The 13,670-nt window shown below is 39.0% G+C and overlaps 1 protein-coding gene across 1 annotated transcript in view; it reads left to right on the top strand.

Annotated features, from left to right (window-relative positions):
* Window positions 1–13,670, top strand: part of LOC133656977 (cadherin-23-like) — a 395,393-nt gene that overhangs the window by 326,532 nt on the left and 55,191 nt on the right. The window contains exons 18-21 of the mRNA XM_062057867.1: window positions 1,106–1,178; window positions 9,825–9,941; window positions 10,131–10,243; window positions 11,688–11,795. Of these exons, the coding sequence (XP_061913851.1) occupies window positions 1,106–1,178; window positions 9,825–9,941; window positions 10,131–10,243; window positions 11,688–11,795 (411 nt within the window). The remainder of the gene's footprint in view (window positions 1–1,105; window positions 1,179–9,824; window positions 9,942–10,130; window positions 10,244–11,687; window positions 11,796–13,670) is intronic.

Here is a 13,670-nt window from a genome sequence, read left to right on the forward strand (position 1 = left end):
CTTTTAACAACAGCAAGGTATAACATGTAGTGCAACATTTATATCACATAGTGGAGGGAAACTTTTCCCTGATTCAATAAACACGTAAAAAACAGTGATACTGTTACGGTAAATCTAACGTTAGTGCAATCACAATATAGTAACACTCGAAATAGTGCAGAGCAATAACAATATATCAATAACTCAACTTTGCTCAAACGTCAATGTCACACAAAACAACACATAAAATAAACATGTAAAGCTCACTTTATGAAGTTATTCCTCATCCACGAATCTTTCGAATTCTTCTTCTTCATTGTCCGAATTAAACAGTTGGGCGACGGCATCCAACATGCCCGGCTCCGTCTTGTCGAAGTCGTCATTAATCGAGTCAGTTTCGCTGCTGCTCTATTCCCGTGTTCTACTGCGTGACTGATCGTCTTAAGTTTAAACTCTGCATCGTAAGCGTGTCTCTTAATAAGAGCCATTTTGGGGTCTTTACAGAAACAAACAAATGGAAATGAAACGGCACGCCTCGCGCAGTCATATATCCCAGCATGCACCGTGTCCTTCTTCTTATTCTACGGAGGCGGGTGCTTACCGTAGAAGGAAAATGAAGACGGAGGAAAATGAAGTCGGCGGCTTCTTACCGTAGTTGCGATTGATTGATTGATTGAAACTTTTACCTGTTGGAGGCTCAATATTGGTCCATATATAAGGCGCACCAGATTATAGGGCGCACTGTCAGCTTTTGACAAAATTGGAGGTTTTTAGGTGCGCCTTATAGTGTGGAAAATACGGTACTTTGAATGTTCTCTCTGTGCTCGGGGGGGGGTTTCCTCACACTGTTTGGAAACATGCAAGAAAACATTTTCCGTAGGCATGAATATGTGTAAATGTATCTTTTATACAGTCAACCAAATGATCAAAGTTTATGTATACAGCCCTTAATCACAATGTTCCCTATGATTGACTGGTGACCAATCCAGGCTGCAACCCTGAATGAATTGTGTTAATCCAAAAACTAATCAATGATGAAAACCTTAAATTATTTCAGGTTGTTCTTTTTCAGCAATGTTTGTGTGCATATTGACTGAGAGTGTGGTGATGTTTGTACCCACTTCAGGATGAAAACGACAACCCGCCCGAGTTCAGCAAGTCGTCCTACATCGTCAAGATTCTAGAGAATATTAATGCTGGTAAGTCAGGATTTCCTTTTAGACTTCATCATACTTATATACAGTATCTCTTTTTAACAAATGCACACATGATACCGCCTCTATCTTGTGCTTTAGGGTGTTCCTTTTTCCATTCTTTTTTCGAGCCTACTGTATACGGTTGTATTTGTTTAGATTGTCCATGATGGTTTAAATAGTCCAAATGCTGGCTATTGACTATTCAAAGCTAAATCACAGGCTGCTGTATTCATTTTCATGCATGCATTCAGAGAACTCTTTTATCAAAGACGTTAGATTAGCTTCCACTTGCTGGAGGGAAATGAGATATTTGCTTGCCCCCCTTCTGTTTTTCTCTCTCTCGTTGAGCTGCAGCTTCAGCTCTGTCCACTTTTTGTGTCTGAGACACGATTTGAAGTAGCACATTGCTGAGCCGCTCGGGCTAGCGCTGAGATTTAGAAGACTGGCCAAAGCTCTCGGGTCTGAGCTGGGGGCCAATGGTCCGGGTTGCAAGGCTGAGCTCTGGGCCAGCCCTGCGGCTTTGTCTAGCTTCTTATCCAGCTGCCTGTCGGTTTATTGATTAGGTATGTGCTAACTATCACCATAGAAAACATGGTAATAGTCCACTAATTCATGAACCCACTGACTGCCACATAGTAAAGAAGTAGATGAGGCCACATTGTGCTCATGGTATCTTCCCCAGTCTACCCCTTTGTCTTCTTTTTTAGTTTTCATATAATTTAAGATAAAATATGTTTTTATTATTATTGTCCAGTCAGCTGAAAAACAGAGTTTACATAAGTAGAATCTGTAAAGTGCTCAAAAGTATGAAATATATAAGGCACAAACAAGCATAAATATACAAAACCCAAAACTAGTGTGAAGTTGGCACGTTGTGTAGATCGTAAATAAAAACAGAATACAATGATTTGCAAATCCTTTTCAACTTATATTCAATTGAATACACTGCAAATACAAGATACTTAACGTTCAACTGGTAAACTTTGTTATTTTTTGCAAATATTAGCTCATTCCAAGAAATGCTCAGTCTTTCACAAACAAGGATGGGGCGAGGGTCACCACTTTGTGAACAAATGTGTGAGCAAATTGTCCAACAGTTTAAGAACAACATTTCTCAACGAGCTATTGCAAGTAATTTAGAGATTTCACCATCTACGGTCCGTAATATCATCAAAAAGTTCAGAGTATCTGGAGAAAATTATATTACGGACCTTCGACCCCTCAGGCAGTACTGCATTAAAAACCCACATCAGTGTGTAAAGGATATTCCCACATGGGCTCAGGAACACTTCAGAAAACCACTGTCAGTAACTACAGTGTGTCGCTACATCTGTAAGTGCAAGTTAAAACTCTACTATGCAAAGCGAAAGCCAGTTATCAACAACACCCAAAAACGCCGCCGGCTTTGCTGGGCCCGAGCTCATCTAAGATGGACTGATAGAAAGTGGAAAAGTGTTCTGTAGTCTGACGAGTCCACATTTCAAATTGTTTTTGGAAACTGTGGACCTCGTGTTCTCCGGACCAAAGAGGAAAATAACCATCCGGACTGTCATAGGCGCTAAGTTCAAAAGTCAGCAACTGTGATGGTATGGGGGTGTATTAGTGCCCAAGACATGGGTAACTTACACATCTGTGACGGCACCATTAATGCTGAAAGGTACATACAGGTTTTGGAGCCACATATGTTGCCATCCAAGCAACGTCTTTTTCATAGACGCCCCTGCTTATTTCAGCAAGACAATATCAAGCCACATTTTGCACGTGTTCCAACAGTGTGGCTTCGTAGTAAAAGAGTGCGGGTACTAGACTGGCCTGCCTGTAGTCCAGACCTGTCTCCCATTGAAAATGTGTGGCGCATAATGAAGCGAAACACCACAACGCAGACCCCGGACTGTTGAACAACTTAAGCTGCACATCAAGCAAAAATAGGAAAGAATTCCACCTGGAAAGCTTCAAAATGTGTCTCCTCAGTTCCCAAACGTTTACTGAGTGTTGTTAAAAGGAAAGGCCATGTAACAGTGGTAAAAATGTCCCTGTGCCAACTTTTTTGCAATGTGTTGCTGCAATTAAATTCTAAATTAATGATTATTTGAAAAAAAAAAAACATTTCTCAGTTCGAACATTAAATATCTTGTCTTTTCAGTCTATTTAATTGAATATAAGTTGAAAAGGATTTGCAAATCATTGTATTCTGTTTTTATTTACGATTTACACAACGTGCCAACTTCACTGGTTTTGAGTTTTGTATAATACAGTATACCCCTAACAACATTTGGATACAACAAGAGCCAAAATACAAAAAATATATACAATCGGTAAGTTTTCATTGATTTGAGTTGTTTTTAATCAACTTTGTTTGGTTGCAGGAATTTCCATAACTACCCAATACTTAAGAGTTGGTTTTAGTAATTTATAAAGGCCAAATTGAACGGAAAAAATGTGATACAAGAATACAGTGAAAGATGATGCGTTAACGCATGTGATTAAGTACAAAGTAACATTGTATTAACCATGCATAAACACAGATTTAGGACTTCAACAATGAATCGATTAAATCGATTTGAAAAAGCTTTGACTCATATTTTGCTGATAAATTGATAACATCTGGACCGCATGGAGTGCCCAGAACTTTAAATACACGATAGTTTCCGCATGGCCACTGCAACAGAGCGCACATTAGAGCTGGATTGAGTGAGGAGACTGACTGTTGTGTTCACTGACAAATGTTGCTTCAAAATACACCCAGGCGGGACTTTGAATAATGTTGTTACCAAGTTTTGAGCAAATAAATTAGGACTATTTAAGTAAAATACTTTTTTTTTAAATTGTGTAAGACATTCTGAAAATAAAATTGCATTTCTGTCAAAATAATTGGTTTTTTTTTAAAGTTCAAGTAATTTACTGTGATTAAACATGATTCATCAAAGGAAAAAGAAAAAAAAAACTTTTGACAGCACTAGAAAATATTACCATCATGACAGCTAATTTCAAGCACAAAAAATGTGTATTTCTTTATTTCAAATATTGTTGACATTTCCGTCGAAATGTTTGTGAGTAAGCACGTTGCAAGATAATCCGTCCACCGCCCAGGTGTGGAACATTACGATGCTCATTAGACAGTGTAATAGTTGCACAAGTGTGCCTTGGGCTGGTCTCAAGTGTGCAGTTTTATTGGCCACGTTTAGCCTCACACAGTGATCAGGTCATGGCCTGTGGAAGTTGCTGCATATTGCCATAAGTGGCTGATCCGTTGGCGGTCCCGTCTTGTCTCCCTGTAACGTATGTCTGCTCTTAGTGGGACTGTGCCGAAAATGAAATTTCAGTTCTTATGTGTCTTGTACATGTTAAAGAATGGACAATAATAAAGCATTTTGAATCTTGAATCTTTAATCTTGAATATTGGCAGGAGCTGCGACACAAAAACACAAAGAAGGATGAGCTGTAATACACTGTCGTATATGTCGATCTAAACCAGACCTGGGCAAAATACCAGCCTGTTAAAGGCCTACTGAAACCCACTACTACCGACAACGCAGTCTGATATTTGATATATCAATGATGAAATCTTAACATTGCAACACATGTCAATACGGCCGGGTTAACTTATAAAGTGCAATTTTAAAAACTGGGAAACTTCTGGTTGAAAATGTCTATGTATGATGACGTTTGCCCGTGACGTCGATGGTTGAAACGGAAGTATTCGGACACATTGTATCACAATACAAACAGCTCTGTTTTCATCGCAAAATTCCACAGTATTTTGGACATCTGTGTTGGTGAATCTTTTGCAATTTGTTTAATGAACAATGGAGACTGCAAAGAAGAAAGCTGTAGGTGGGATCGGTGTATTAGCGGCTGGCTGCAGCAACACAACCAGGAGGACTTTGAGTTGGATAGCAGACGTGCTAGCCGATGCTAGCCGCCGACCGCATCGATGATCGGGTGAAGTCCTTCGTCGCGCCATCGATCGCTGGAACGCAGGTGAGCACGGGTGTTAATGAGCAGATGAGGGCGGGCGTAGGTGGAGCGCTAATGTTTTTATCATAGCTCTGACGAGGTCCCGTAGCTAAGTTAGCTTCAATTGCGTCGTTAGAAACAGCATTGCTAGGCTTCGACAGGCGGCACAGCATTAACCGTGTGGTTACAGGTCCAGTGTTTGGTTCGGTGTCTCCTGATAGTAGTATTGTTGATCTGCTGTCTATCCTTACAGTCAGGGGCTTATTTCTTTTGTTTCTATCTGCATTTAAGCACGATGCTATCACATTAGCTCCGTAGCTAAAGTGCTTCACCGATGTATTGTTGTGGAGATAAAAGTCACTGTGAATGTCCATTTCGCGTTCTCGACTCTCATTTTCAAGAGGATATAGTATCAGAGGTGGTTTAAAATACAAATCCGTGATCCACAATAGAAAAAGGAGAAAGTGTGGAATCCAATGAGCCCTTTTACCTGAGTTACGGTCAGAGAGAAAAAAGATACGTCCTGCACTGCACGCTAGTCCTTCACTCTCACGTTCCTCATCCACAAATATTTCATCCTCGCTCAAATTAACGGGGTAATCGTCGCTTTCTCGGTCCGAATCGCTCTCGCTGCTGTTGTAAACAATGGGGAAATGTGAGGAACCCTTCAACCTGCGACGTCACGCTACTTCCGGTACAGGCAAGGCTTTTTTTTATCAGCGACCAAAAGTTGCGAACTTTATCGTCGATGTTCTCTACTAAATCCTTTCAGCAAAAATATGGCAATATCGCGAAATGATCAAGTATGACACATAGAATGGATCTGCTATCCCCGTTTAAATAAAAAAAAATCATTTCAGTAGGCCTTTAAGATTTTCAATCCAGCTCGCCGGACGTTTCCAAATATTTTTTTGTGACCTCTAACATTGAAACTGTAGCCGCCATAATGATGTGCAGTGCTGTTTTCAAATTATCTATATTTTGGAACCATAGAAAGTATTTCAATGGTTGGAATCTGCGCTTTTGAATGATATACGGGTTATTATGTTATCACAGCAGCTGCAAGCAGATGAGGCACCACGCAGTGTGGGCGGGTTTTGTTTCCAGAGCAGCCAGCCTAATAAGCAGGGGTCAGGGACAGACGCAGAAGCAGTTTTTCACAACAAAGTTCTGCAGAAAAATTATATTATATATTTCGCTGTGTTTGCGTTTTGCTTGATTGTAAAATATGTCGATCAAGGAGGTGGTGTGAGAAGTAGAAGAGGAGCAACATTAATATGTTGTTGATATTCAGTGTTTTATCGTATATAGTTATAGTTTTATAGTTATTGAAAATCCCACATTCTTTATTTTCATGTACATTCTGGGTGTCTCATTGAGTTAAACATTTTTAGCATTCTTGCAGACATTATTGTGAGGTTTTGCGTTAGCGTTTCTATAAAAAGGGACCCAAGCACACATACTGTGTGCATACATAGAGCCGATTTTTGCCCCCAGATCAAAACGATTGCCCAGGTCTGATCTAGGGCATCCCTAACATTTTCAATGGGTGACATTTCCGGTGTGTTTGCTGGCAATGCAAGCACTGGGATATTTTCAGCTTCCAGGAATTGTCTACAAATCCTTGCAACATGGGGTTGTGCATTATTATGCTGAAACATGGGGTGATGCTCATGGATGAATGGCCCAAAGTATATCTGTGTGTTCAGTATGTCATCACTAAAATGCACCTGCCTATACCATAACCCCACGTTGACATCAGCAAACCGCTCACCCACAGAACGCCATGCACTCTGCCTGTTATCGCCCCCACTGTGAAAAGAACAATTTTCCAAAGTCCCAGACGCCATCGAATGTGAACATTTGCCCACTCAAGTCAGATGAACTTCCCTGAGACGGTTTCTGACCGTTTGTGCAAAAAAAATCTTCAGAAGCACGAGCTGTCTGGCTAAATAGTCGAAGACCATCTTAGAGGTGAGGAAAGTGGAGTTGCTGGACGTGGTCTACGGTTGTGACGCCAGTTGGTTATACTGCCAAATTATCTGAAATGCCTTTGAAGATGACTTGTGGTTAAAAAAATAAAAATATAAAAATAAACATTCAATTCATGCACAGCAGTTCTGGTGGACATTGCTGTATGCAGTCCGCTATTGTCAACACTTGCAACATCTGTGGCATTGTGCTGTCTGATAAAACTGCACACCTGTGCAATAACCAAGCTGTATAATCAGCATCTTCATATCCCACACCTGTGAGGTGGATGGATTTTCTCAAGACAGAAATGCTCACTTACAATTGTCAACACAGTTTGAGAGAAATAGGCCTTTTGTGTGCATAGAAAAATTGTACATCTTTGTGCCCAGCTCTTGATAGTTGGGAGAAAAAAACAAAGTGTTTATATATTTTTTTTGTTGTCTATTCCAGACAAGGACTTAAATAACTTCCTGATTGATTATCTAACCAAAAGTAGTTGTTTTCTTTTTTACCAATATTTAATTATGTAATGTTTCATTAGATTACAACTGTTTTTGTCGTGTGACTTGCTTCTTGTTATTGTATTACAGTACAGTGGAAATTGTATGAATATGTGCAACATGTCAAACAACTCCTCAAGTCCTGGACTGGTCCACAGTGTAATTAGTACTCATAAAAAGTGCCTTGACTTGACATACATTGCCAACATATACGTTTCTATTAAAGTTGTTCCATATAAGTTGATGTGTTGGTGTACTGAAAATGTCATCATCTTTGTTAAACGACAATACAAAAACACAACATTAAACTTCACCTTCAGTGCAAAATAAGTTTAAATTAAAAAAAGAACAGATTTACCCTGCATTCTACCATAGCAACCAAATGCATATAGGCTGTATGAAAGCTTTATTGTAATTGTAGTCAAGACCTACAACAAAATTACCGCAGCAGCTCTGTTCGATAAGCGTAATAATTATTATAATGTCGGCGAAATGACATTGAAGGAGAATGACCGTGCACAAATCAGCCTTTTATTGGCGTCTACCAAACAGCACTGTATACCTTGCAGCAAGACGCACTCCACACTTCTATGCAGCCAACGATGATCGGCAACTCTTCTTGCCACTGCTCCCTGTAGCAAGAATCTCAGCTCAGAACTATACACAATATCCCCAGAGCTACAATATCATATGAAAACAGAAGATTAAAAACTACAGTGTATGTCAACATCGGTCGGCCGGTCAGAGGGGCCTGGAGATGAGCTGCTTTTACCGTGCTTATTTTTTTCCTTTTCAATATTTAAATTTCACTGAGAATTGTATTTAGCACCAGAAGAAAAAAGACAGAAACTGTTCTCAGTGTAAAGCAGTGTTGTTCTACTGCACTAAAAGATACAACCCCATGAAAATAAACATACTGTAAGACGAAAATATTTGTTTCTATCTTTGCAAAGGCAGAATATTAACAATGTTGTTATTTTTCTGTGTTTGTCTTTATCCTGGGATGCATGGATTTCAGGCAAGTTAAAAAAAAAAAAAACAAGCCCCTTTTAGTAGGAAACATGTAGGTAACACAAAAAACAAAGATGTGCATCTGGTATGTGCACAAAAAGCAAACATGCATGAACCAGAAAGCAAATGGTCCAGTAGGGGAATGGCATAAGAAGCTGCCTGATTAATGATTGCCAGCAGGTGAGTATCCTAATTACCAACCGGGGCAGGTGCTCAAGCCAGAAGTAAAGTGGCTGGAAAACAAAGGTAGACAAGAAGTAGAAAAAATCAAAAAAAGCACTGGTCAGGAAATAATACAAATTACAGGAAACTGATGATCTGTATTGGATCTCATTTGGCTCATTTGAATGTGAACTGACCACTCTATGCGGTTTTGTAGGGCCACAACCAATAGGAGGGCTGCATGATCATGTCATAGGCTATAGAAAGACTTGTAGATGTTTTTATTTGTTTTAAATCCATCAGTTATAAAAAACAAATGACTTCATAAAGGTTCAGATAAAATCAGTTTTGATGTTAAAGTTTAATAATAACATTGCAACACCGCCTACATCCCCTTGCAAAAATACAAAATGGTTCATTCCTTCATGCAAACCCAGCATGAAAGGCTCGACTATTCGGGAAAATATGATAAATCTATATGTGGCAAAATCTGACAATGTTACGTTTAAGTGTCACTTTCGCATCTTAATTGTGGTGTGTTCAAGGAGCCTTGATTAAAGTTCAAAGCAGAGGCTTTTCCAGTTAAAAAAAAGGTGCTCTAATAATAATAACTATATTAATGATGTATTATTTGTATTATTATTATCCAATAATGATAAATCTACCCTACATAATGAAGTAAACTTGGCAGTTTTATAATCATATGTATTAAAATTCACAAATATTGGAGACGTCACAAGGTGCAAGCAAAAACCTTGTTAAGGTTTTGACGTGAGTTTTAAAAAGCTAATTTCAACCAAATGAGGTCAATGATTTGTTTTTAGTGCATGTAAACATACTGAGTGTGTGTATGTGATTTGTGGCCCCTTTAGTTATCTAATGAAAATTATAAATAGGTAGTATCAGAGACCAAAACTGGGCCACACAAAAAAATGTGTTTAGGACCACACTAAGCCAAGGCTGGCCCTGCACTGACTGTCACGTCAGGTTTAAATGTTTTCACTTGTTCTGAAAAAGGAAATGTGTTCCCACCTCTTCTCCACAGGGGCTACAGTGCTCGTCGTCAATGCTACTGATTTGGACTCCTCCCGAGAGTTTGGCCAGGCCTCACTCATCTACTCCTTGGAGGGATCCTCCCAGTTTCGTCTCAACTCGCGCTCTGGTAAGTGTGCATGTGAGTGTGTATTTTCAGAAACCACATCAACCATATTGACTCAAGTGTATCTGGGCACTCAAAAAGTTGGGATTTTAATACAGGAATTTCATTGTCTACTTCAACACGTTTTGACTTGACTGCTTTGTAATTGTTGACCATCTTCAAATATTTGTTGTAATTGACTTTGTTGCGCAGGAGAGATCACCACCACAGCTTTGCTGGACCGAGAGCTGAAGTCAGAGTACATCCTCATTGTCAGAGCTGTAGATGGAGGAGTGGGTCCGCAACAGAAGACCGGCATTGCCACGGTAATAACTCAAAGCAGCAATACATTCACAGATCTTCCACCTTTTTATGTATTATTTGCTAAAAAATAGCCCCAGTGCATGTTTGGCTCTAAATCAGTGGTGTCAAAAGTCCGGGCCAGGGGTTATTTGCAGACTACACCTCTTTTTATTGGATTTATTGCAAAATAAAATTAAACACATCAGAAGATTACAAAGGATTAGATATTAGGATTAGAGATAAAGGATTAGACCAGGGGTGTCAAACCTACGGCCCGCGGGCCGGATCAGGCCCGCGAACAGGTTTTATCTGGCTCGCGTGATGAGTTTGCCAAGTAATAAAATGAGCTGCATTTTTTTTTCATGAAAGAAACTGCTGTTCTAAATGTGTCCACTGGATGTCACAATAGCAATTATGTTAGGACTAGCAAGAGGTACAAAGTAAAGAGTGGCTGCAGCTCATCTCCCTCAACCCAAATTAAACTTAAAACATGCCGTTTTATGTCTTCTGCTTCGACCACATTGTTATTTGGCACTCTTACTCCTCCATAATGTCTCTGTTAAAAACGAGAAAACTTGACCCTTTTGAATTGTTTTTACCTCCGTTTCTTATGGTTTGTTGAGTTAGCACTGGATTGATACATGGACATGACAAAGGAGGTATTTGATACCTCGAAGAGTTTACATGTTGTGTTTTTTGTTCAATCCCAGAAAGACTGTGATTTAAAGTTTAATCCTGGCTTTGTAGATACACTGAGACAAAGTCTAAGCTCATTGTGTTTTTTTAAACTGCACCAATTTCCTCAGAATTTTTAACAAACTTGAAGTGTTTTGTCCAGAGGATTATTTGTGATTTGTACGTTTTCAGAATGTGCTTGTTCTATTTTGGCCAAAGTAAAACAAAGAAAACAACCTGGAGTTATCTTTATTTTTTAAGTTATCATGCCATGATTTTACCATTCCGGCCCACTTGGGAATAGATTTTCCTCCATGCGGCCCCGGAGCTGAAATGCGTTTGACACCACTGGATTAGACATTAGGGTTACAAGATGTTACAAGGTGAAATGTTGAACATTATGAGATACATATATCATTCACAAAGTTAGTCTATAAGCTTTCCTTTTTATGTTATCAAATATTTTAGAATGTCTTAAACTAATTTGTAATATACATAAAAAAATGTGTACATTGGAGCGTACATAAAAATGTTGTAATTTTTTGTGTCAATGGAAAACGTTTAGACAACCATGCATTATATTGTCCATAGCTGTGAATGTTAGTGGCAATGGTTGTTTGTCTGCCAAATGATTGGCTGGCAGTTTCAAAGCATATTGGGATAGGCTCCAGTTCACCCATGACCATGAACAGAATAAGCGGTAGACAATGAATTAACAAACAATTATTTTAGTAGTCTAGATAGTTTTTTTGCTGTTGTGAATTGTGTGTTAATGATTCCCACTTTGTGTAGGTGAACATCACCATCCTGGACATTAATGACAACGCCCCCCAGTGGAGGGACGAGCCATACCATGCCAATGTGGTGGAGATGAGTCCAATAAACACAGATGTCATCTCTGTGAGTGCACCACACATCAACATTCATCCTCTCTTCAGTTGGATCACTAATCTGAAAATTAAGTTGCTCATGTCTGGTTTCCCGAGAGAACAAAGTTGCATGCAAAAATGCAACAGTTAGCGAAATCTGGACTGGACAAATGTTGCATGTCTGCATAGAGACACGATTCCCGCAGAAGTGCACTCGAATAGTTGCAGGAAGGATCACCTAATTTGCATAACTATTGGCGAAATTGATTTAATATTAAAGTCACCAAAAGTGTCCAATAAAAGTCCAATAAGTTGCTAGTGTTTTTTTTTTGTTTTTTTTTTGGGGGGGGGGTTAACAACCTTGAGGGGTCTGAAGAATAAAGGTTGCTTTTATTGTTAATTCAACCTAAAATAATGAATTATAGAGCATCAAAATTACGTTTCCCTTCCCTGCGTCCTGCAATCACAATAAAACCGTACAAATAGGAATTTTAGAACTTGGGCTGCCAAAAATAATGCGTGAATTTTAAAAATGAACGAACAAGCTGCTTTTACCTGATGGTTACTTAAAAAGTGTTGCAGGTTGCTAAAATTTCAGTAATCAGGTAAAAACCTGTGTAAAGTTGCACCCCCACCCTGCTGGTTTGTGCTGCAAATATGTTCGCTTGCCTCGTCCAAATCACCCCAAACATGCTCTATTTTTTTGTGCCACGTTTGTTCTGCAAACTTTTTTAGTCTAACTATTATAGTTATTAACGCGCAAACACACACACACACACACACACACACACACACACACACACATTCTTATATGTGTTACCTTCTTGAGACCTCTGAAAAATGCCTACCTCTTTAGGACCACCCTTTCTAGATATATAAAGATGTGTATTTACAACATTAATAATATATACATACTATGCAAATATAAAAAAGGTAGACTTTTAGTAAAAAAAAATTGTTGTTGAATTTTTTGTTTGCAATTGGTTTTTAATCTTCATTATTTACTTCAAGTTATTACGGTATGTTTCCATATAAATATTTATTTTATTGTTTTAATTAATTTTGGTCAGAGGGGGCGCATTTAAATTTCTTACACACACCTGGTATTACATATGTTGGCCAGAGGGGGAGCAGTTCAAATTTTTACACAAACTTGTTATTTCATATGTTGACCAGAGGGGGGGCACTTTTAAACCCTCCTTTTTGGGACCACCCTAATTTGGATAGATTTCACCACCAGAGGTGCATATTAGATCTCTATTTTTTTGTTTTTTGTAATGCACTAAAGGCCGATGACAAACGAGTCATGGACCACAGATGGCCCCTGTGCCGCATTTTAGGCAACCCAGCTGTAGAAGCTAACGGTTAATGGCTACTATAGTCTTAGTACCGTAGTGCATTTGTTCATCCTATGGTCACATATGGGATGCGGGTTATCTTACGTCAGCACCGGAAGTCGTAAAATCAGCTGTTCACCTGGCAGGTTTTTTCGGGGATGAATAGGGAAGTCCTTCTCTAGCTGCAGTCTTGTTTTATCATGTATTGCTGCCTTTGCACCTGTCAATGTTTACTTTTGTATGCACATTAAATCAACAAAAAATCCTGACTTTGGAGCAATGTTTACAGACTCCAGTATTTGGCTCTCTATTAGATGCAATGGTTTTCCGTATTGGGACCATGATTTCGGTCCTAACTTGTTCGCCAGTCCTCATATGAAATTTACTTTTCCTAGTTGATGTCTCAAGAAGGGTAGAAATACAAGAACACACACACACACACACACACACACACACACTTTATCAAAACCTTCCTAAACCAGTCCCAATCGTTTGCTACATTTGTGCTGCAAAATGTTCATTTTTGACATTATTTTTTTTAAGTTATTCACTTCGATGTTCATTTTTGC

This window comes from Entelurus aequoreus, linkage group LG09, assembly GCF_033978785.1.
Source record: "Entelurus aequoreus isolate RoL-2023_Sb linkage group LG09, RoL_Eaeq_v1.1, whole genome shotgun sequence".
Lineage (NCBI taxonomy): Eukaryota > Metazoa > Chordata > Actinopteri > Syngnathiformes > Syngnathidae > Entelurus > Entelurus aequoreus.